At 38.5% G+C, this 24,781-nt stretch overlaps 1 protein-coding gene across 1 annotated transcript in view; it reads left to right on the top strand.

The window, feature by feature from the left end:
* LOC148755026 (uncharacterized) overlaps positions 1-13,055 on the top strand; it is a 38,353-nt gene extending 25,298 nt beyond the window's left edge. The window contains exon 4 of the mRNA XM_088793313.1: positions 7,725-13,055. Within this exon, the coding sequence (XP_088649439.1) occupies positions 7,725-9,730 (2,006 nt within the window). The 3' untranslated portion in view covers positions 9,731-13,055. The remainder of the gene's footprint in view (positions 1-7,724) is intronic.
* The last annotated feature ends 11,726 nt before the right edge of the window (positions 13,056-24,781 follow it).

Genomic DNA, 24,781 nt, shown 5'->3' with positions numbered 1-24,781 from the left:
ATCGATGTATGACAGCACACATGAAGTATTGCCAAACAGAGAAATTTACCCGCGCATTGGTGTCCAAGGTTTTTATTGGGTTCGGTCATGTAGTGCCGTAGCACCTGCGTGACTGACCTTATTTACTCTGTGTGTAGCCTCTCCAGTGAGGCCCAAGGCCCCAACCATAACTCCCAGTGTGAGCCTGAACTGTCTGGTGTGGCCCCAGCCCCAGGTATGTAAAGACACTCTCATCGGGCAGGATGTCGCATGGGTTTACAATTTATCCCCCAAGAGTTGGTCAGAGGACAGTAATTTCTTTGGAATGTGTAGGATGTGAAAACTGCAAACGGACTGAGTTAACCCTTCACTGCACACAACGTTTGGTGTATGGGTATAGAATTCCTTAATGGAAAGTTGGAAGAACAAGGAATTTTGAGAAGACTTAAGTACATCAGAAGTTATTGCTTTAAATAAATAAATATATGTAATTTATATATATGTAATGATAAAGCTATAATGGAATCAATTAAATGCAGTGGAATAAAAAGTTTTAAATAAAATGCATACAGTAGCTGTCCTATGCTGGAAAAAGGAGAGAAAGTATTGTATAAGAATTTACAATGCAGGTATACTTAGAAATACAGCTGCACAAATATGGAAATTTTGAAAACCTGAGCAACGGGAAATAAAACTGAAGTAAATGGATAGATATATCATGGTCATATGTTGGAATATTACTTTAAAATTCTACTTCTCGCCCATGTGTATAAACATACTTGAAGAACAGGATGGTGTAGGATCTTTTCTAACAGGTACTAAAGATATATTGTAAATCTGTTGTAACTGGTACAGAATGGTACTGGCATGGGAATAATTATAGACCTTTGAAACAAAGTACAGAGCCCAGAAAGAACTGTGTGCTACAATGACTACTGATTTATGAACAGGGTGACAGGGCAGAAAGCTGCAAAAGCCATTTATATGGAAATTGGCATCGTGCCCCAGCTTTATGCCCTACCACAAAACTCAGTTTGAGGTGGATTTATAGAGAAGGGATTTATGTGCATTTGTTTTGGTTTCCGTGTTCTAACCGGTAGGAAGGGACAGAGTAATGAGTGGGAGGTGCTTGCTACATATATTCCTCACAAATGTGTTGTTTCTATGAAGAATTCAGATCTTGTCATCACTTTCTAAGTATGTCCTTCTACGACGCCCTATTTATAGCAGCTCTCTTCATCTCCAGCAGTCAGTTCATCTATGCCCTTGTTTTATTTTTCTTTTAAGGACTAATCAGCTGCTCTGACTTCTGACATTATATTTCAAAATCTCCACATATGTGTCCTATTTGAAAATTTCAGAGGCCTACTCTTCCCTCCCACACTTTTTCTGCTTCCTGTGATCGTACTAATCATGATTCCCAAGCTCAGTCCCTCCTTGGATTTGATCCTACTTTTGTCTGTGCTTCCCTGAGTGCTTGCTCACATGTCGTTGGCCTGGTGTAATGTTGTATCCCTAGTACCTCAATCACAATAAGGAATAGGAATAGGCATACAGTGGATTTTTGTGAGGGAATAAAGTTTGATTCCCAGTCTCTTTCTCCTCAGAATTTGTCTGTCTCTGAGCTCTCTCCGCTCTATCTGCTCTTCTTCCTGTACAGTAACTCCCTCCATAATTGTGCCGTCCTTTCCTGTAATTTAAACCTTTTTGCCTCATCCCGATGACCTCATCCCACCTTTAGGGCAGCTGCACCTCAGTGTTATGCTGTCTTTATTGTCAAAATGACCAAATGAAGATGAAATTTTTCTCTCACAACTCAGAAATCCTTATTTTTCCACTTCTGGCATAGTTATTTTGTTCTGCTACCTACTCTCATAACACAACCATGAAATCACTTGAAAGTGCTGATTGCTCATCACGGTCATCCTCACACTGATCTTTCAACACTTTCTGACATTTTAGTTTTTCTTTGTGCTCAGTCTTTTCATATGCTCACTGTCTAATAATAGTCCCCAAAACTAGAGTCTTGCTCTTTAATGCCTTCGTTATTTTTATTATTAATTAGAGCTCATTTTTACATAACACATCCAATTCAAGTTGTTCTGGATTCACAAAATAACATACACTTTATAAACGTAGGGTTTACATGTAACTTAGTATATTAAATTTAAATTACTGTTATATTAGTGACTGCCCAATGTGAACCCCTGTTGCATCATCAGATGTATTTATGTTGCCTACTTTGTTGCCAGAGCTTATCTGATCCAGTGTCCTAAGTGTCACCAACCCTTGTGACATTCTTCCCTACATCACACTTTCCATCATTGTATGCTTTTTCTATGTTCTTAAATTCATTAAATTTCTTAGTATGCCTGGCCACAGGGAAGGGCTCTTATATTTTTTGAATTACTACACATTTAGTTTTGGCTAAGATTCCTACTTCTGCTAAATAATCATGGGATATTTTAGCCTACTTCGTAAATCCTTTTTGTAAATCTCCCAAATCCTTTTTGTAACTCTCCCAAACCTGGCTGTTTCACATGAAAATGTGACTTTTCACATACTCTGTGCCAGATATCGTACAGTTCTTCAAAGAGCACTTTTCACCTCCTGCAAATCCACTAAAAGAATGGACTCTGCTTTATTCGTCTATACTCAGATCTGTAATACGAATAAATACTCTATAATTACATTGAGTATTACCTCCAAAGCCAGTGAGAGGAGAGGTATTTCATATTGATTCACTCTGAAATCGCTATCCCAAATGCCAATACCTAAGGCAAGTTTCTGTCCACACATCAATTATATATAATTAACATGTAATTAATTATTCAGTTACATGTAATTAATTCTTGCTCTGCTGGATCTTGAGTTGCCAATCTCATGAGATTGTCTGGACCTTGACTAAAAAATTCTGACACTGCACCTTAATGACCTGAAAGTTTCTAAATGATGTTAGCTCAAAAGCATGTTTGTAAGAATCTTTTCATTGAAGTGTGAGCAGTTTGAAATAGTTAGTACACCCTCTTTTCCTGAGGTTTTCAGATTTTCCTTTTTTGATGATACAAACTCTGGCCCAGCTTATAGAAGAGCTTTCAGACAAGCATCAGAGTTAAAAAAAAAAAAAAAAAATCCTGCATAGATGTCAGAATTATGATGGTTGTGGTTAGTCATTGTAAGTAATCATTTTCAAATAGGAAAAGTCTTCTGTAGGTTCGTAATAAGAATAATGTACTGACAAGAAAATTATTGTTTTCTCGATGGGAAAAATATAATAACCCCACTTGCAAAGAAAAGTTTTAGGCATAGTATCTTTAAGAACATCAAAGAAGCCTATTTTCAAAGAAGTCAGTGAGTGTTACATTGGATTCATCAAAATGCATGAATGTTTTTTAGAGAAAGTTGTTGATATTATAATAAGAATCCTGAGTCATAGTTTACCAATAATATACCCATTAATATATAAGAACATCAAATATACGGATTCCGTAAGTTTGGAGTAGGGTCTAGAGAAGTGTCATTTTACAAAACTCCATCAGTAAGTCTGTAATACATCCCCAGTTGAAAATGACTGACCTAAAAGATACTTGAGGTTTAAATACTGAAGTAGGGTTTAGGCTAAGTAAATGTTTAAGATAATAATTAACAATACTATACCTGTTGTAAATATTATGCAAAGTACTACCAGTACTCTGATAAATTCAGGAAAACTTGGTAGATGAGTTTTATGACTGTTTTGGTAACATACTTTACATGTACAAATTTAATGTAAGGACAAGTGAACATCTCTTCTGATTTTTTCATCTTCCTTTGGAATTCTTATAAGAGTAATACATCAAATACACCTGATTTAGCATTTCTTAAACTTTTTATTTGATGTAAAATAGACTCACAGGAAGTAGCAAAAATAACATAAAGATTTTGTGTCCCCTTTCACCAAGTTGCTCCAGTGGAGACATCTTAGTAGCTGTAGTAGAGTAGCAAAACCCAGAAACTGGTATTGGTACATTACTGTTCATTAGGTTACTACTGATCTTTTTCAGTTTTTACTATTCTTTTAACTTGCACTCCTTTGTGTCTTTGTGTGTGTGTGCACACTCATATAAGCGTATACCTCTATGAAGTTTTATCCCATAAATAGGTTTGTGTAAGTACCACCACAGTTAAGATACAGAACTATTACATTAGCATAACAGAACTCTGTGCTACTTTCTGTATTTTTTTTTAATGTTTTCTCTCTCATTTTTTTTTTTTCTGGTGAACGTACCTACGTTTTACTCTTTTTTTTTAAAGATTTTATTGGGGAAGGGGAACAGGACTTTATTGGGGAACAGTGTGTACTTCCAGTTCTTTTCTCCAAGTCAAGTTGTTGTCCTTTTCAATCTTAGTTGTGGAGGGTTCTGTTCAGCTTCAAGTTGTTGTTCTTTCAGTCTTAGTTGTGGAGGGCGCAGCTCAGCTCCAGGTCCAGTTGCCGTTGCTAGTTGCAGGGGTCACAGCCCACCATCCGTTGCGGGAGTCGAACCGGCAACCTTGTGGTTGAGAGGACACACTCCAACCAACTGAACCATCTGGGAGCTCAGTGGCAGCTCAGCTCAAGGTGCCATGTTCAATTTTACTTGCAGGGGGCGCTGCCCACCATCCCTTCCGGGAGTCTAGGAATTGAACTGGCAACCTTGTGGTTGAGAGCCCGCGCTCCAACCAACATCTGAGCCATTCGGGAGGCAGCTCAGCTCAAGGTGCCGTGTTCAATCTTAGTTGCAGGGGGCAGAGCCCACCATCCCTTGTGGGACTCGAGGAATTGAACTGGCAACCTTGTGGTTGGGAGCCCACTGGCCCATGTGGGAATCGAACTGGCAACCTTCGGAGTTAGGAGCACGGAGCTCTAACCGCCTGAGCCACTGGGCCGGCCCCCTACTTTCTGTATTTATACTTCCCTATCCTTATCCCCCTAGGGGTTGTTTGTGTCCCTTGGCCACCACTAATCTTCCCTTCATTTCTAAAATTTTGTCATTTCAAGAAAGTTATGTAAATGGAATCATATATCATATAACCTTTTCAGATTCACTTATTTTTCTTTTTTTTAACCAGGCATGGTACCGTTGAGGTTTATCCAAATTGTTGCCTGTGTCAGTGATTATTGACCCAATGAAGGGTACTTGGGTTGTTTCTGGTATTTTCCAATTGTAAATATAGCTGCGATATATATTTGTGTATAGGTTTTTTGTGAACATAATTTTCATTTTGCTGGGATAAAGTAACGAAAGGATTCAATTCCATGTTCATGTGGTATGTACATGTTTAGTTTTATTAGAAATTGCCACTAATTTTCCATAGAGGCTGTTTTATTTTACATTTCTACCGTTAGTGTATGAGAGATCCATTTTCTTTTTGCAACATTATTAGCATTTTATTTTATTTTATCAGGTAATTTGTTATTATCTCTAATTTTCGGTTGTCCTAATTTTGATGCACAATGCCTTGTTGTGCTTCAGTTTGCATTTATGGATGGCTAATAATGTTGGATAACTTTTCACATACTTACTTGCTATATATGTATCATCTTTACGTATACCTGTTCCGTCTTTTGCCTGTTTTGTCTTCCAGACTGTACCCACCCTTTTCATACTCTTAACGAGGTCTTTCGTTGCATAAACATTTTCAATCTTGATGACATCCAATTAAATACATCTTAAAAAATGGATTGTTTTCTTCTTATGTCTAAAAACTCCTCACCAAGCCCTTGGTCTCCAAATTTTTCTCCTCTTTTTCCTTTCTAAAATTTCATAGTTTTATGCTTTACTTGTAAATCCATGATACATCCTGCATTAATATTTGTACATAATGGGTATAGACCAAAATTCATCATTTTGCGTATGGTGGTCCAGTTGTTCAACACCATTTGTTGAAAAGACTGTTGGTTCATTGAATTGCTTATAAACCTTTGTCAAAAATCGTTTGGTTGTGCGTGTGCTGGTCAGATTTTTGTTCTCTTTTCTGTTTCATTGATCTATATTTTTATTTCTCTGTCAACACTACACTGTCTTGATTTCTATAGATACTTAATAAATCCTAACATAAGGTAAACTTTATTTTTCTTTAACAAATTGTTATAGCTATTGTGCTGTCTCTGCCTTTTCCTGTAAAGTTGAGAACAAGTTTGTCTATAAACAATCTTGCTGGGATTTCCATACGACTTGCCTTAAGTCTATAGAATAACTTCAGTAATTGATATCTTTACTAGATTGAGTCTTTCGGTTAATGACATAGCACATTTCTCTACTTATTTAGATGTTCTTTGATGTCATTCATCAGTGTTTGGGATTTTCTTCATACATATCCTGTTAGTCGCTTTTTAGGTTTACCCTTAGAAAATATTTTAAGTTTAGTTTGTAAATAGTTTTGCTTAAAGGATATCTAGAGTGTGAGTGTTGCAAAAGTGGAAGTTCGGGGAAGTCAGGAAAGAATGTGAGTACCAGATTGTTTGTGGTTTTTTTTTCAAATGAACCATTGGAGCGGAAAGTAGCTTGGATTAGACTATGGTAGAAAATACTGTGGACTTGTGCATTGGTGGAATTATATGAATAGTTTGAATGCATAAAGTATATACAGGTAATGTGAAACTTTATTTTCTAGAAAGATATATCCTAAGTCTTTAATCTTTCTTGGGGTGGGTGGCTTGGGTGCTGTGCATCATCTGAGGTGTTTAGCAAAAGCCTGACATGCTTGCATGGAGTATGGTTCGGACTAGAATAATATTCAGATGTATACAATATTTTTTTTATGATAGCTAAATATAAACGATATTTCCAAAATTTATGGGAGCAGTTTGAAACGTGATCCTTAAGGTTCTCACAATCAGTAGCAATCAGATATGTTGAAAAGTGTATAGAAAACAGAGTTACATATGGTACAGCATTAAAACTGGTTTTAAGAACATGAGTGAGCATATTGAAAAGGTGATACTCAGGATTTTCTGGTCAATAAACATTTACTTTTAAATGACAGTAATAAAAACCAAAGTACCAGAGCCAGAATACAGCAATGAATCCCATCCAGGTGGAAAGGTGGTTTTCCTCCAGTCACTTTTACACTTCCTCTTGTGCATTTGTGTTCCGAAGAATGACTGCAGAATCAGAACTTGGGTTTTAGGACTGTTTCTTTAAATACGAGGAAATGTGTTCCATTATAAACATATTGTGGTATTGATATGTAGCGTGAGAAAGCGGAACAACCGAATGGAAGCATATAGACTGATGAGTATCCTACCATTTTGATCTGCGTTTGACAGTTTAAGAACCTAGACCCTGATAATCTCCTTAATCCAAACCCTTTCTCTGTTGGAACCCCTAAAAACCCTTAAGCATGATTTTTTTATTTGTATTTTTGTTGATGTTGAATTCAAAACGTTCTCTGAGTTTGTCCCCGGGACCCAACTTTCTTAAAACTATTATGTTCCCAATTCATCATTTCATTCCTTTATGCCCAAGTTTGAAAATTATATTTTAAAATGCCAAAATACATACGATGTTCACCTCCAAGTGTTTTTCCTTTTTTCCACTTATAGCAAGCCTCCTGCCTCCCAAGTAAAGTGAGTATAGTTAATATATACTTGGAAATACTATAGTGTTGGAAGACTTTTTCAAGAAATAAAAATGTTAAACATATAGTAGGGCATAGGTCTATAAGACTTTTACGTTAAAAATATGTTAAATTTCATAAGGAATTTTTAACTTTCTCTTTTTTAGAAGACTACCGACGTGCTCTTTTAGGGAATAGCCAGGTAAACCAAGACAAGTATTTATGTCAAGTTTTATTCACCACCAACAGACCAGTGACTGCACAGCAAGAGAAAGTTTCAGGAAAACCATTTAATGTGGGCACAGACATTGTTCCTTCAAGAAAAATAATCTCTACATGTGACACTGTGCAGCCTACATACTTTTGTCTCTACCCATTGGCTCCACATAATGACTCAAAAAAGAAGACTGGTGAATTTAATGCGTCTCATTCCAATACTAGAAATGAGAGAACAAACACTGCAGAGAAGTCTTCCCAATTTTTTATTAATAGTTGTGAGGACGAACTTACTTTGGGGCAGTCTTTTGATTATAATGAACGTGGCAGTGCTTTGCATGATAAGACTGCCTCCATTACATGGAAGAGTGCTTACACAAAAGAGAGGTTTTATTATAAATTTGGAAGAAACCTATGTGATGAATCAGCCCTTGTTATCTCTCCAAGTATTCACACAGCGAAGGGTCAGTATGGATTTCATGAAGATCAATGTAATAAAATTGGGAACAATTTCAGAATGGTTGCTAAACTTCAGAGAACTGATAGAAGAGAGAAAACGTTTGCTCAAAAAGCTCATTTTAGAGAATATCAGAGAAATCACACAGGAGAGCAACCCCTTGAGTGTGGGAAAAACTTGAGCTACAATTTAGCCATTGACATGCAACAGAGAACTCACACATTAGAGCTATCTTGTGATCATAAGACATGTGAGCAAAGTTTCAGTTCTAAGGCAGCCTTCACTGTACAGCAGAGAATTCATGTGAGGAAAAAACACTATGAGTGTAATGAATGTCAAAAATCTTTCTTTAGGAGGTCATCACTCATTTTACATCAAAGAAGTCACACAGGTAAGAAAATGTATGAATGTCATGAAAGTGGGACAGCTTTTCCCTGGAAATTATCCCTCATTGTACATCAGAGAACTCACACAGGGGAGAAACCCTATCAATGCAATGAATGTGGTAAAAGTTATGCCTGGAAATCAAGCCTTGGAAAACATCACAGAACTCACACAGGGAAGAAACCCTATGAGTGTAATGAGTGTGGAAAAGCTTTCACCTCCATGTCACACCTCAGAGAACATCAGAAAACTCACACAGAGGAAAAACCATATGAATGTACTGAATGTGGGAAAACTTTCAGGAGCAGTGCATGCCTTGGAGTACATCAGAGAACTCACACAGGGGAGAAACCCTATAAATGTAATGAATGTGGGAAAACTTTCCTCTGGAAGCAAGTCCTGAATATACATTGGAGAACTCATTCAGGAGAGAAGCACTATAAATGTGTTGAATGCGGGAGAACTTTCACATGCAAAAAAGAGCTTACACAACATCAGAAGACTCACACGGGTGAGAAGCCCTATACATGTAATGAATGTGGTAAAACTTTCAACAAGAAGTCAAATCTTACAAAACATCAGAGAACTCACACAGGGGAGAAACGCTATCAGTGTAATGTATGTGGAAAAGCATTCACCTCCATGTCAAACCTCAGAGGACATCAGCGCACTCACACAGGGGAGAAACCCTATCCATGTAATGAATGTGGTAAGACTTTCAGCCAGAAGACAAATCTTGGAAAACATCAGAGAACTCACACAGGGGAGAAACCGTATCAATGTAATGAATGTGGGAAAGCTTTTACCTCCGTGTCATACCTCAAAGAACATCAGAGAAGTCACACAGGGGAGAAACCTTATCAATGTAATGAATGTGGGAAAGCTTTCACCTCCATGTCATACCACAGAGAACATCAGAGAACTCACACAGGGGAGAAACCGTATCAATGTAATGAATGTGGAAAAACTTTCAGGCAGAGGTCAAACCTTAGAAAACATCAGAGAATTCACAGAGGTGAGAAACCCTATGAATGTAATGAATGTGGAAAAACTTTCAACCAGAAGTCAAACCTTGGAAAACATCAGAGTACTCACCACAGCAGAGAAACCCTATGAATCTGGAAGAGTTTCATTTTCATGTCATATCCAAAGGACATCAGACAGTTCGTACAGGGGGAAAATCATATGAATGTATGAAATGTGAGGAAATTTTTCTTTGGAAGTCAGTCCTTATACTTCGTCAGGACTGCATTCTGGGAGGAAACGCTATGAATGTAACTAATGCAGAACAGCTTTTGTTTGCAATTAAACTCTCAAAATTCAACTTATGAGACAATTCATACAGGGGAGTGCAGTGATTTACACAATTTCAGCAATGAGACTCACCTGTGAAAAAATCAAGAAACTCACAAAGGTGAAAAATCCTATAAAGGTGGTAATGTGAGAAAATCTTAAGAGAGTTGTCAGATGTAAAAAGCCAAGGGGAGGAAAAATAACTTTTTTTGTCCTCTGTTAGGTTCAGTGGCTGGAGCCCTGCAAATTGAAAGACATTTACAGGAGAAAAAGGTTTATTTCATATACATATGGAGAGCGTCACATAAATGAAATGAAAACTCCATTGAGGTGATGAGTCCTGTCAGCTTATATGACATTTTAACAAAAGGACAATACATTTGCAAAGAAGTGTCCACACAAGGGAAAAGTGTTTAGAACTTACACAGGTGGTAAGTTGTGGGCAGGTAAATAGACGGGGAAACCAATGGAATGTAAGTGTTATTTCCTGAAGATTTGTTTATGCAGATATTAGTTGGTGTCATCTCCAATGACACGAGTTGTCTGCTCTTGCTTATACACAGAGGGTATGGGGAACACATTTATAAAGGGAGATTTATGTCCTGCCTTTCGGCAGATGGGTGAAGGTTATGAAAAGGTTTTTCTGTGTCTACTGTTTTTCAGTTGCTTTCAGCTGAAGATCATCCTTTTGCCAAAGTGGCATAATTTGGGGTGGCATATTTTGATCCGCTTGTTCGCACCAGGGAGAAACCTTATAAATGTGCGTAGGGAAGATTTCCACCAGAATTCAAACCTCAGAGAGCATCGGAAAACTCACAGGGTGTTAAACATGAATGTAATGATTGTGGAAAAACTTTCATCCAGACATCAAGTCTTGCATTACTTCACAGAACTCACACACATGGAAAACAGTGTAAAAGTTGTGGAACTTGAAATGCCTTCAGCCAGAAATCACAATTTAAGAACATCAGAGAAGTCACAGGGGAGAAATCCTAAAGATGAAGACTCTAGGGAAAATTACAAGTCAGGGTCAAGAAAAGATTGCAGAACTCAGAGAAGGGGCCACAATTTATGAAGCCGATGAACATGGAAGTTCCTCAGGAAGGGCCTCACTAAACATAAGAGAACTGTCTTAGTCCATTCAGGCTATTATAACAAATAAACTGATTGGCTTAAATAAAAAGCATTGGTTTCCCACAGTTCTGGAAAGGGGCAGTCCCAAATCAAGGTGTTGGTCCATTTGGCGTCTGGTGAGGATCTACTTCTTGGTTTGTAGATAGCCATTTTCTTGCGGTGTCTTAACATGTGGGAAGGAGCAAGGGAACTCTTTGGGTCCTTTTCATCACCTTTAAAGGCCTGCACCTCCAAATCCCAGCAACTTGGGGATAAGATTTCAACAGATGAATTTGGGGAGGACACAAACATTCAGTCTGTCACAAGAACTTACTCTGGAAGGAAAACCTTGAAATCTATAGACTTTAGCCACTAGCGATAAGTTTAGTCCTTACTGTACATCAGAGAATTCTCTGGGGAAAGAAACATTGTGAATGTACTGAATAAAGGAAATATTCTGTATGAACTCAACCATCAACAAACTTACACTGTGGAGAAATACTGACTGTGTAATGAAAATGTGAAAGCTTTCTGTCAAAGATTGAATCTCACGGAGTAGAGAATTCATATAATGAAAAAACTGTAGAATGCAATAAATGTGTGATAACTTCAGGCAGAAGCCTCCCTTCTCAGTACAGGAGAAAATTCATAGAGCAGTAGAGACCTCATAGTATATCGAGCACATGAAAGATACGAAGTTAATGCGTTTGGGAAATCCTGCCAGAAGTCAATCCACAATATAATATATATATAAATAATAAACGTAATAAAATGAGACCCGTATCCCGCATACTGCATGTTCACCGATAACCATTTTCTTTAGTCCTTAGGCCCACGACTGGTCTAAATTTCCCAGGCACTCTTTCATCCTAATGCAGTAAAGAGAATCACCAAATTTTAGGTAGTGAAATATGACTGTCAGTGGTAAAACAAGTCCCATGAAGACATGTTCATCCTATACATTCTCTGCTGTTCCTTCTCCTACAGTGATGATGGAAGAGTAGCTAATGGAAGGAGTCAGGGTTCAAGAATTACTACGTGGAACAGTTTTCTCCTCTGACAGTGTGACTTTTGCAAGGAAGAAAAAACTTGTTCTCTGCTGAGCTCTTACAGGTTTGGACCTGTCTGTTACTGACCTGTCTTAGACATCCCTCAGCTCTCACAAAGCTATGACTGTGACCTCTGTGAAAAGTGACAACTGGGTATGTATCAGAAGAGTGACGTGGAGGGAACCCCTGACAATACCCTGAATGACCCTGATGTATAAAACAGAGCTCTTCTCTATTATTAATCATGTAAATACAAGGATTTGTTTCATGTTTTCTTATGATTACATTTAGCTTGTGTATTTTCTGTAGTAATACAAAAGAGTTATTGAAGATTTCTCCATACATCATACCAGGATGCATACTGTTAATTGGTCCCATGAATAGCGATACTAAATTGGATCATTTGTTTAATGTGGTATCTTTCATGTGTCTTTGGGAAAAAGTCAGTAAGTATTTTTATGAGCTATATTCAAGCTATATACCTCAGTATGTCGCTGTAATCCTTCATTTTCTCAAATTTTAGCATTTATTTCTGGTCATTGCCCAAATCAATTTTACCATAGTGGCAAAATCATGCTACTTTTCCCAGTATTCCTCCTGTCCTCATCATAGTATGCAACAGTTTCCCTTTTTCCAGAATTTTAAATTTATGTTTGTGTAGACTCAGATTTTTGTTGAAAACAGTAGGTTATGATCCTTAAGTAGCGTTACTAGTTTTATTTTGTTTTGATGGTCAAATCATCTGAGATAAAACCAGCTGATGTTCATTCAGATTGGCTTCTGTGTCCAATATTAATTTTTCTGATACCTTTTTCCTTTTATGAAACCACTTTGTACTCGTTCTCATCATGAGAATGTTTAAACTGCCATTGTAATAGTTTGCATTATAGAGCAAATCCTTTATTCATATTTTGTAAAATGTTAAGTGCCAAAATATTTAGAATGTTACACCACCTTAAATAAATATTTAAAACTTCTGGTTGGAATAGCATTTCATTTTATTTCACTCAGGTATCCACAAGGTACAACCAACATAACCAACTAGCTGATATCTGTTCCTGGGAGATCCAGAGGCACAGTCCTACTGATATGGGACCCAGGCTTTTCCCTCTTTATCTCTTCGCTGGCATGTGTCCAGAGGACACACACTCCCCAACACCACTTCCTCCACTAGAGGATGTTATCTGAGCCCTAAACATGAATGGTCCTCTCTCCTCCCTGCCAAATGGAACTGTACAGGAGATAATGAGGCCCTGAGCCTTATAATCTTTTATTATGGGCTTGATCCTTAGGGGGCCTCTTTATTTATGGGTATTCACGAATTCTGGGGAGAGGTTTTGAGGAATCTGATTGAGTCTTGGCGGTGGGTAGTCTGTGGATCCTGTCGAGAGCAGTTGGAGATTTGCCCAGAAGCAGGGTGTCCTGGGAGGCAACTAGAGAGCCCGCTGGTTGGTAATAGTGTCTTCAAGGGGAAATCGCCTGGACACCTGCGTTGTGGCAGAGCGTGCCGGGCAGGACATTCTAACATAGTGACACTGGGGTCTGCGTCCCAGTAACGTGGGTTGATGAGATACGGGAAACGGGGACGTGGACTGCATTGCTTCTCAGGACAAAATACAAGCAAAGCACAAGGAGCTCTTTTTAGTCATAAAGCATGAGGAGAAACAAGAACTAAGCCTTGTACCCTGACTGGAATTGTTGGGCAGTCCCTGTGAATTCCCTGTGGGAGTCTCAAAGTCCCTAGGAGACAGAGCAATTTTCATCAGTGAAAATGAGTTAAATGAGTTCATGAGTTTAAAACAGTATGAAATTCCATCCTGTTCCTTGGTTCAGAAATTCTGAACGTTGCTGCTTTGACACACACACACACACACACACACACACACACACACACACACACACGTTTATTCCTCCGCTATTTCTTCTCTGACCTCCCCTTTTGGCTCTGCCAATAAAAACAGACACATGCAGGGCCTTAGAGTTTTTATTGATGAATTGTTGGGATAATTCTTTGAATTGTTTACAAATACATTTATAAACATTTAACCTAATAGTAAGTGACCAAAATGAAAGGCAACAGGCATTTATTTGAGATCCAAAAGAATAGCTATTTGTGAAGCACTGATTGAGGCAGAAACACGATAGGGTTTCAATTAAGAGACAAGGCAAGGGGTATTGATGAGAAAGGGAAGAGGAACAATTACATGAATAGAAGGAACACATTTCTATATGTGCAGACAAGCTAACTTAGTGATGCTATTTCTAAAGCATTTTTTTTATTTTCTGCCCATAGTGATGCTAGTTCTAAAGAATATTTTAAAATTTCAGCCCGGTAGTCATAATGCCTCTTTTCTTGTTATGCTGAAATGCTGCTTTAGGTCCAGTGCAAAGGTTCTTTTGCCCAGTTTTAACATTACAAAGGTTTGAGGGGTAATATGAGCAAGGTGCGTCCTCTGGGAGAGCAGCTCTGACTCCATTTTAATGTGGTTCTGTTTATATTACTTTTGGTGTTTCTCCCCTTTTGTTAAGGTCATTCCTTGAAAGCCTCACTGATCAGTCATGGGAAACCAATTCTGATCACTTATTAATAGCACTGTTGTTCTCTCGTTGCCAGGAAGACTCCTTCCCAGTATGTTATGTCACACATAGAAGGGAAAGTGGTTTTATTTTTCTTACGAGCCTTAGTCCACACTTGAGCAATTGCTCCAGAACACAGGAAGTCTTCACCGTTATGTTTAAGGACAATCATCTTCTGTAGGTTCTTGAGGTTTTTCCCATGAAGTCTCAGGCCTTAGTGATCACTCAAAACACTGAGCACCCATTGTCAGAGTGTCTTTATAACATTGACCTTTGCAAAACAAAGTTTTAGAAGAGCAAAAAATCCAGGTAGAAATTAAAGAGGAAAAGGAAAGCATAACATTTTGAGTGCTTGGCCTTTCATATTATTTGAAGATAGGAAGGTACTAAAGTAAGGAAAGAAGGAAGAATGGTCTTGATTATAAAGGCCTCATCTGGGTCTTGGGTTAGCTGTCCATAACAAATGTCATCTGTCTTACTTTCTAGTAATTTAAAATTTTAAATCTTTGTTGATCAGTCCAGTTAGATTCAAGAGCTTTCTTTAAATGGGAAACATGAATCCAAGAGTCAATACCATTAAATTTGGCCACACACAAATTAGTTAAAAGTACCTGATACGATCCTTTTCCTCTTGGTTATAAAAGGAGTGTTTAAAGGTGTCTTTTTCGACTATTCATAATCATCCATAAATTTTTGTGGTTAATTTCTTTGTCTTTTTTTTAATGAATTGGAGACCAAAGCAGATAAATCTAAGTACATTGGTTGACCTGGTAAAGCTCTTTGGAACCCTGTAAAAAAAAGTACCAGGCCGATTTTTCCAAGGAAACTTCTATAAGTCAACCTTTTTCCTTAAAATTGTCTGGTCATATCTGGGAAAGCTGCCTGTCTTTAACATGACATTTCAGTCAAACACTGGGAAAATAGTCAGTGTTTCCAATTATATTGTTATAAGGAGAGCAGATTCTTATTGAACTTACGTAAATAGTGGCATGCTCATGAAAATAGGAATACTCACTAAGAATGTCTAAATTTTGGAGGGATCAGGTAGAGAGGAAAAGGTAAATGTTTCAATTCTGACAAAGTTACAATTTATCAAATTATCATAGGTCATAGGCAGCTTAGGAGAAAATTATTTCTTCTATTTGGAAAAGTTAGAAAACTGTAATATCTTCAAACAAAAAGTCATAAGAAAAAATTGTAATTATCTCCATCAGTTCAATCAGCCCCCTGTTATTCTTGATCTGGATCTTTTTGTTAGCAGTTTTATGAATCCAGGTTTCCCACAGATTTCTGCAAATTTTCACCAAGTTTAACACTGTTGTGAGAAAGTTTATAAAACTTTGTATTGTGGTGTAAGTATTAGCGACCTCTCCATGAATCTCTCTGAAGATGAGACATCTTTTCGGAAACACTTTTGTAAAAGTAGAGTAAAATAATAACTATAAGTGACAAAAGAGTTAAAAATGACCATGGTTAAACAATGGATGAGAGTTCATGTATACACACATATAAATGATGCAATTGACTTATCCATTAAAATCTTAGTTTGGCCACACATAAAATTCCTTTCTCAAGATCCCTTTTCCAAAAATCTTCTGCAACTTTCATAAACCTTATTAAACTTTCATATACTTTTCAGCTATTGTCCTGTATTTCCCTTTTTATTTTAAAACAGTCATTTTACTTTAGGAGAAAATTGCTTCCTTTTTTTCCTTTATCAGCTCTCTCTCTCTCTCTCTCTCTCTCTCTCTCTCTCTCTCTCTCTCTCTCTCTCTCTCTCTCTCTCTCTCTCTCTCTCTCTCTCTCCCTTGTCCTTTATATCTTCTTTATCCAAAAAACACATTCTATTTTCCTTCAACAAACGTGCATCTTTTAAAAAATATCTTTTATTATTCTATTCCCTGAAAGAAAACAATATTGAAATGAGGCCAATTAATAACCCTACAATGGCTTCTAAGTGTTCAAGTGAAAGGAAGAGTTGCACGTCTGTCTCTTTAAATCAGAAATTACAAAGGCTTAAGCTTAGTGAGGAAGGCATGTCAAAAGCTGAGATAAGCCAAAAACTAGGCCTCTTGCACCAAACAGCCAAGTTATGAATGCAAAGGAAAAGTTCTTGAGGGAAGTTAAAAGTGCCACTCCAATGAACACACAAATATTAAATTGAAATAGTCTTATTGGTGACATGGATAAATTTTTAGTGGTCTGAATAGGAGGTCAAATCAGCCATGACATCCCCGTAAGCCAAAGCTTAACCCAGAGCAAGGTCTTAACTCTTCAATTCCATGAAGGCTGAAAGTTGAGGAAGAAAAATCTGAAGCTGGCAGAGGTTGGTTCATGAGGTTTAAGGAAAGAAGTCGTCTCCATAACGTCAAAGTGTTATATGAAAGAGCAAATGCTAATGGAAAAGCTGCAGTAGGTTATCCAAAAGATCTAGCTAAGATAGTTAATGAAAGTGGCTACACCAAACCATAGGTTTTCAGTGTGGATGAAACAGTCTTCTAATATTGGAAGAAATGCCAATTAGGACTTTCATAGCTAGAGAATGCCTGCCTTAAAAGCTTCAAAGGACAGGCTGACTCTCTTTATTAGGGGCTAATACAGCTGGTGACTTTAAGATGAAACCAATGCTCATTTACCATTCTGAAAATCTTAGGGCCCTTAAGAATTATGCTACATCTACTCTGCCTGTGCTCTATAAATAGAACAAAGCCTGGATGACAGCACATCTGTTTATAACATGTGACACCTGCTCAGAAAAGATTCCTTTCAAAAAATTACTGCTCATTGACAATGTATCTGGTCGCCCAAGCGCTGTGATGGAGATGTACAATGAGATTAATGTTTACATGCCTGCTAACACATCATCAATTCAGCCCAGGGAGTAAGGAGTGACTCTGACTTTCAAGTCTTATTTAAGAAACATATTTCATAAGGTTATAGCTGCCATAAATAGTGATTCCTCAGAAGGATCTGGAGAAATTTAATTGAAGACAATCTAGAAAAGATTCACCATTCTAGGTGCCATTAAGAACATTCATAATTCATGGGAATGGGTCCAATTATCAACATTAACAGGAGTTAGGAAGAAGTTGATTCCAACCTTGGATGACTTTGAGGGGTTTAAGACTTGAGTGGAGGCGGTAACTGCAGATGTGGTGGAAATAGCAAGGTAACTAGAATTAGAAGTGGAGCCTGAAGATGTGACTGAATTTCTGCAATCTCATAATAAAACTTCAGTGGATTAGGAGTTGCTTCTTAAGGATGAGCAATAAGAATGTGATTTTTTGCAATGGAATCTACTCCTGGTGAAGATACTGTGAAGATTGTTGAAATGACCACAAAGGATTTAGAATATTACATAACTTAGTTGGTAAAGCAGTAGCAGGGTTTGAGAGGATTGGTTCGTATTTTAAAGTAAGTTCTAATGTGGGTAAAATGCTATCAAGCAGCAGTACAGAGAAATCATTCGTGAAAGAAGAGTCAGTAAATACAGCAGACTTTGTCTTATTATAAGCAATTGCCACAGCCACACCAACCTTCAATGACCACTACCTTTATTTTTAAATTTTTTGACATAATGCTATTGCACACTTGGTAGACTATAGTTTAGTGTAAACATAACTTTTATATACACTGGGAAACCCCAAATTTTGTGTGACTCATTTTGTCACGATTTGCTTTATTGCAGTGGTTTAGAACCAAACCCGCAATATCTGAGGTATCCCGGTACTAGTTTCAGATGTACAATATAATCATTTGATATAGGTGCATATTGTAAAGTCACCCCAATAAGTCTAACATTCCTTACTACACATAGTTACAATGTTTTTCTTTTGGTGAGAATTTTTAAGATCTCTTAGCAACTTTCAAATATACAATACAGGATTATTAACTACAGACTACACAATTTTTACACTTATTTCTAAATTTTTAGTTTTTGATCCCCTTCACCCATTTCTTCCCCCCACCCACCTCTGGCAATTACCAATTTCTTCTCTGTATGATCTTGGTATGTATGTATGTATGTATGTATTTGTTCAGTTTTAGATTTCACATATAAGAAAGATTGTACAGTATTTCTCTTTCTATATCAAACTTGTTTCAGTTAGCATAATACCCTATAGGTCTATCAGTGTCCCAAATGGAAAGATTTCATTCTTTTTATTGGTGAATAATATTTCATTTTATACATATACCACAAGTTCTTTATCCATTCGCCCATCAATGGACACTTAGGTTATTTTCATATCTTTGCTACTGTAAATACACTGCACTGATCATGGGGGTGCAGACATCTTTTGAAATTAGTTTTTTCAGATTCTTTGGGGAAAATGCCAAAAACGGAATTGGTGGATCATAGAGCAGTTCTATTTTTCATTTTTTTGGAAGCCTCCATAGTGGCTGCATCAATTTACATTCCCACTGACAGTGCACAAGGGTCCCCTTTTATCCGCATCCTTGCCAACACTTGTTATTTTTTCTTATTGATAATAGCCATTTTAACAGGAGTGAAGTGATATCACATTGTGCTTTTGATTTGCATTTCCCGGATGATAAGTGATGTTGATCATTTTTTTTACGTACCTGTTGGCCATTTGTATGTTATTTTTGGAAATATGTCTATTCAGATTTTTTTGCCCTTGTTTAATGAATTTTTTTTTTGTTTTTTGTTTTGCTATTGAGTGTGTGAAATCTTTATGTATTTAGGATTTTAGTCCCTAATCAGATGTATGATTTGCAAATATTTCCCCCCATTTAGTAGGTTGCCTTTTCATTTTGTTCATGGTTTTCTTTGCTGTGCAGAGCTTTTTAGTTTCATGTAGTCCCACTTGTTTATTTTTGTTTTTGGTGTTAGATTAAAAAAATCATCGTCAAGACCTATGTGAAGGAGCTGCCTATGTTTTCTTACAGGAACTTTCTGGTTTCGGGTCTTTAGTTTAAGTCTTTAATCCATTTTGAGTTCACTTTCGTTTATGATGTAACATAGTGGTTGAATTTACTTATTTATTTGTTTATTTATTTATTTATTTTCCCTTTTTTGCATATAGCTGTCCAGTTCCCCCAACACCATTTATTGAAGAGACTATCCTTCCCTCATTGTGTATTCTTGGCTCCTTTGTCATAAATTAATTCACCATATATGCATGGGTTATTTTTGGGATGTCTATTCTGTTTCATTGATCTATATGTTTATGTTTATTCCTATACAATACTTTTAAAATTACTAGAGTTTTATAATATAGTTTTAAGTCAGGGAGCATGACGCCTGCAGATTTTTCTAAAACTGGGAACTGGGTGAAACAGGGAACATTGGGAGCTGAAGGCATAGGGGGATGACCTATTGTTAAGCTATAGGTCAAGGTAAGGTGAGGCCTCTCCTATGGGGGGTGGAATGCCAACCAGGCCCTGCTTAAGGGTTAGCTGTCCATAGCAGATGTCGTCTGTTTTACTTCCTAGTAATTTAAAATTTCAAGGCCTTTTGGTCGAGCAGTCCACCTAGATGCTACAGCTGTCTTTAAATAGGAAACATGAATCCAAGAGTCATCTCCATTAAACATTACCACACACAGATTAGTTAAGAGTACCTGATACGGTCTTTTTCATATTGGTTGTAAAGAGTCTTTTTGAAGGTGTCCTTTGCACTATACATAATCATCTGTAAATTTTGGTGGTTAAATTCTTTATGGTATATGAATTTTATCACAGTTTTTAAAAATGCAGCCTTAAAAAATACCTGAGATTTCTGCCAATGGAGAGTAACTGGTACCACTGTGGCCATCACCAAAAACAAGTGTTATAAAACTTGACATAATAGGAGGCAACTGATTTCAGCCATTGTAAATTTCAGAGCAGTGATACTTGAGAAAGAGAAATACACATTTTAAACCCTCAGTGCCCTAGCTCTTTGCTTTGCAGATATTTTTCTGATTTCCATAGAGTTGGAGCTTGAGGAGGTAGTGGTCTTGCTGAACTAATGACGTAAGTGTAAATTTGTTGAAAAGATACTTAATACAAGGAAGCTCCTGTGTGTGTGTGTGTGTGTGTGTGTGTGTGTGTGTGTGTGCGCGCTACGGGGGAGAAGGGAATGGCAGAGGTCTGCTTCAGATTCAAAACAGGTCCTTGGCCAATAGCTGGGCTGAATGCATGCAGGCCAAGCCTCCATGACACCTACCATCGGTTGTGTGTGTTGTTGGGCTGAGCTAAATTATGACATCAGATGTCATGCCCTGATGTAAGATGTAAGCACTTTTGATGAGGGCGAGCATTTCTTTATAAGGTGCCAAGGGGGTTATAGTTATATACATTTATGTTTTTAAAAACCTATGTTTCTGTGAAGAACTAGTAATATTGTAGAAATATTTAAATATTGAAAGTTACTTATTTTACGTGAGGGCTGTGGGTATGCCCCTAGTATGTCCCAGGGCCTGCCTGGTTTTCCTAACGAGGTGACTGAAGGTTCTCTGGCCCACTGGTCCGAACACCAGCTCTGGCATATTCTACCTCTCACTTTCCTTTCTTCCTGGACCTGTATTGTTGCAGTAAAATTGTTCAAATGTTTAGCAAGAGCTATGTATTTTTTTTAATAAGAATTCATGATTTCTTTTTAAATTTCATTGTTTTATTGGGTAACATTGAGGAACAGTGCGTTTCTCCAGGGCTCATCAGCTCCAAGTTGTTGTCCTTCAATCTAGTTGTGGAGGGCGTAGTCCAGCTCCAAGTCCAGTTGCTGTTTTCGGTTTTTAAGTCACAGCCCACCATCCCATGCAGGAATAGAACCAGCAACCCTGCTGCCGAGAGCCCGCGCTCTAACCAACTGGGCCTTCCGGCCGTCCGAACAACAGCTGTGTATTAAAGTGTGAGAGACACTGCTGTGTATTTCAGCGCTTCTCTAGTCATTATTTCTGCCCCAATGATATTTTCAATGGCTCTTTTTGGTTAAAATGTAAAAAAAATATGTCAAAGAGAGAAAACACATTGACCAATCATTTTGAGATAAGAATCTGAATTTTGGCAAAGAAACTTAGTGTTTCGAAAACTGGTATTTATTCAAGTTCTCTTTAATGTCAGGAGTAAAGCTTTATGCTGGGTTCTCATAGATTGCACTAACTTCTGGAGGATTCCATTCTTCTCCTTCTTCCAGTGTATAAGGACCAATTTAAAAATCTATCAGTCATAAGACATAATTGATGTTATAAATAATGCATATTTACCAAAAATATGCTTGTCATGCACGGTGTCATGCGGGGACTCTGGTCCTGCTCCCCACGTAAGAACACAGGATATGATGAGGCCAAAAAGGAACACCAACGGGGCCATAGATAGGGGAGTCATACCACTATATTCTCGCTGGTGGCTCGGTTGGAGACTGTGGGGACAGAGCCAGGAGTGCAGTTTCCAGGCTCTCGGCCTCATACGGAAAGGTGTTGGCTCAGGTACTAAAGGGCCATCAACTGTGATTGGATGGCCATCAGCTGTGGCTAGTTGGCTGTCAGCTGTAAGCAGTGAGCCATTGGCCACTAATAGAACTGCCGTGGCTACGCTAGCAGAAAATGGGGGCTAGAAAGAAGATGGTGGCTAGCAAGCGCGGATTGCAGTTAGCACGTCGGAATGCGGGTTGTGGATTTCAGAGAAGTGGACAGCAGATTGTGGATAGTGTGGCTCCTGCTTCCTGTGTCTCCAATCCAGCCGCCAGCAAGAATATAATGGTATGATTCCCCTATCTGTGGCTCCCTGGGTGTTCCTTTTTGGCCTCACCGTATCCTGCGTTCTTATTGGGGAGTGAGAGCAGAGACACCGCATAACACCCTACATGACAGAGACACAGGAAACAGAATCCACACTATCTGCAACCAGCCATCCACTTCTCTCTGGCAACCACCATCTTCTTGCTAGCTGTAATCCACTGTACTAACTAAAATCCGCCATGCTAACTGCAGTCTGCTCTTGTGTCGTGCGGGGAAGCCTGCGGGGTCTCTGCTCCCGCTCCCCATACAAGAACGCAGGATATGGTGAGGCCAAAAAGGAACACCCACGGAGCCATAGGTAGGGGAGTCATACCACTACGGTCTCACTGGAGGCTGGGTTCACTGGACGTGCGACCTGCTGTCCCTTTTGTCTGCAACCCACCGACGACTCTCTTTCACTCTCCTCCCCTCTCCTCTGTAGCCGCAGCAGTTATATTAGTGGCCAGTGGCTCACTGGTTACAGCTGACGGCCAACTAGCCACAGCTGATGGCCATGCAATCACAGTTGATGGCCATTTACTACCCGAGCCAGCACTCCTCCACGTGAGGCCGAGAGCCTGTAAACTACTTTCTGGGGCTCTGTCCCCACATCTTGCTAGCTCAGACACCATCTTCTTGCTAGCCCCCATTTGCTGCTAGCGTAGCCACGGCAGTTATATTAGTGGCCAATGGCTCACTGGTTACAGCTGACGGCCAACTAGCCACAGCTGATGGCCATCCAATCATAGTTGATGGCCATTTACTACCCGAGCCAGCAACTTTCCATGTGAGGCCGAGAGCCTGGAAACAGCACTCCTGGCTCGGTCCCTACAATGCTCATTAGATGTAATTTAATAAAAAGAAGTTCCTATAATATTGTGACCACAGCCCAACTTGCTAATAACACCAGAAGATGCTCACATTGCGTTTAAATGGGGTGGGTTTTTTTTCTGTGATGTGAACCACTTGCGTGATAACTATGCTGTTATATTGGGTTGTGTGTATTTTGATTATTACGTATGACTGTTATTTGCTTTTTTTTTTATCTTTCCTGAGGTAAGTCCTGCTACTTATAGATACTATCCTTTTATTTGTCAAAGGTAAACAAAATTGGACACAAAGTGGAGAGAACAGATTTAATTGGTAACATACAATTGCAGTAGAGAAAATAGTCCAGCGTGAACCGAACTCTACTTTGATTTATACAGAGGTTTCTGGGAGTTTAAAAGGGAAAATGAGGAAAGAGAGGGAGGGTGGGCTGGGGCTTAGTAGAGCCAGGGTAAGTAGAAAACAACAAAAGCAGAAAGGAGGAATCAGTCCTTGTAAAATCCATCTGAGTTTGCTAACAGGCACTTATTGAAATTGGGTTCCTATCCCCTCACAGAGACTGGGAGACAGGTTCCCTAACTTCAGGTGTTGGCTGTAACAAAAAAATTATTTGGCTGACTTGATTTTCTTGGGCAGGCACTTGAAGGGAGCTTAATGTCATCCTAGGCATGAGTCCTTGAGCTGCTACAAACTGTATTTGATTCAAATCATTACAGGCCAAAGTTGGTAGTCATATTTGACAAGCAGTCTTAGAGAATCCTAGCTAAAGTTTGGTGAAGGAGAGTAAAATCTTTTTTCTTTAGTATTGTGTGGGGATAGAGCCAGGAGTGCAGTTTCCAGGCTCTCGGCCTCATGTGGAAAGGTGCTGGCTTAGGTAGTAAATGACCATCAACTGTAATTGGATGGCCATCAGCTGTGGCTAGTTGGCCGTCAGCTGTAACCAGTGAGCCATTGGCCACTAATATAACTGCCGTGGCTATGCTAACCGAAAATGGGGGCTAGCAAGAAGATGGAGGCTGAGCCAGGAAGCGCGGATTACAGTTAGCAAGTGAGGTTAGTTGACACAGAGAAGTGGACGGCAGGATGTGGATAGTGTGGCTCCTGCTTCCTGTGTCTCCAACCCAGCCGCCAGTGAGAATATAGTGGCATGACTCCCCTACGTATGGCTCCGTGGGTGTTCCTTTTTGGCCTCACCATGTCCTGCGTTCTTATGTGGGGAGAGGGACCAGAGACCCCGCATAACACGCTGCATAACACGTTGCCGTGCTCCAATTTGAATTATTTTATTCCCATGTCACAGCCTTATTCCTAAGAGATATCTCTGTGAACTTCCAAATCTCATGGCAGCTGTGAATTTAAAAGGTACTCTCATGGAGGTAGTATCCATATTCTCCTCTCTCCTTTTTTACTTTGTATTGCAAAATTTTCAAGCCACACAGAAAACCACACAATACGCGTTTATCTACACCCATTTACTGTATGTAAAAAACTAATAATTTTGCCATATTTGCTTTGATTGATTTTCTTGGAAATTTTTGAGATTAATTTACAAAAATATCAGTTTAATCATAAATACTTTAATT

Source organism: Rhinolophus sinicus, chromosome 16 (genome assembly GCF_057876585.1).
Source record: "Rhinolophus sinicus isolate RSI-liver-muscle chromosome 16, RSI-T2T, whole genome shotgun sequence".
In the NCBI taxonomy this organism is placed as follows: domain Eukaryota; kingdom Metazoa; phylum Chordata; class Mammalia; order Chiroptera; family Rhinolophidae; genus Rhinolophus; species Rhinolophus sinicus.
Note: the sequence above shows the minus strand (reverse complement) of the source record. Positions and strands in the feature narration are given on the sequence as shown.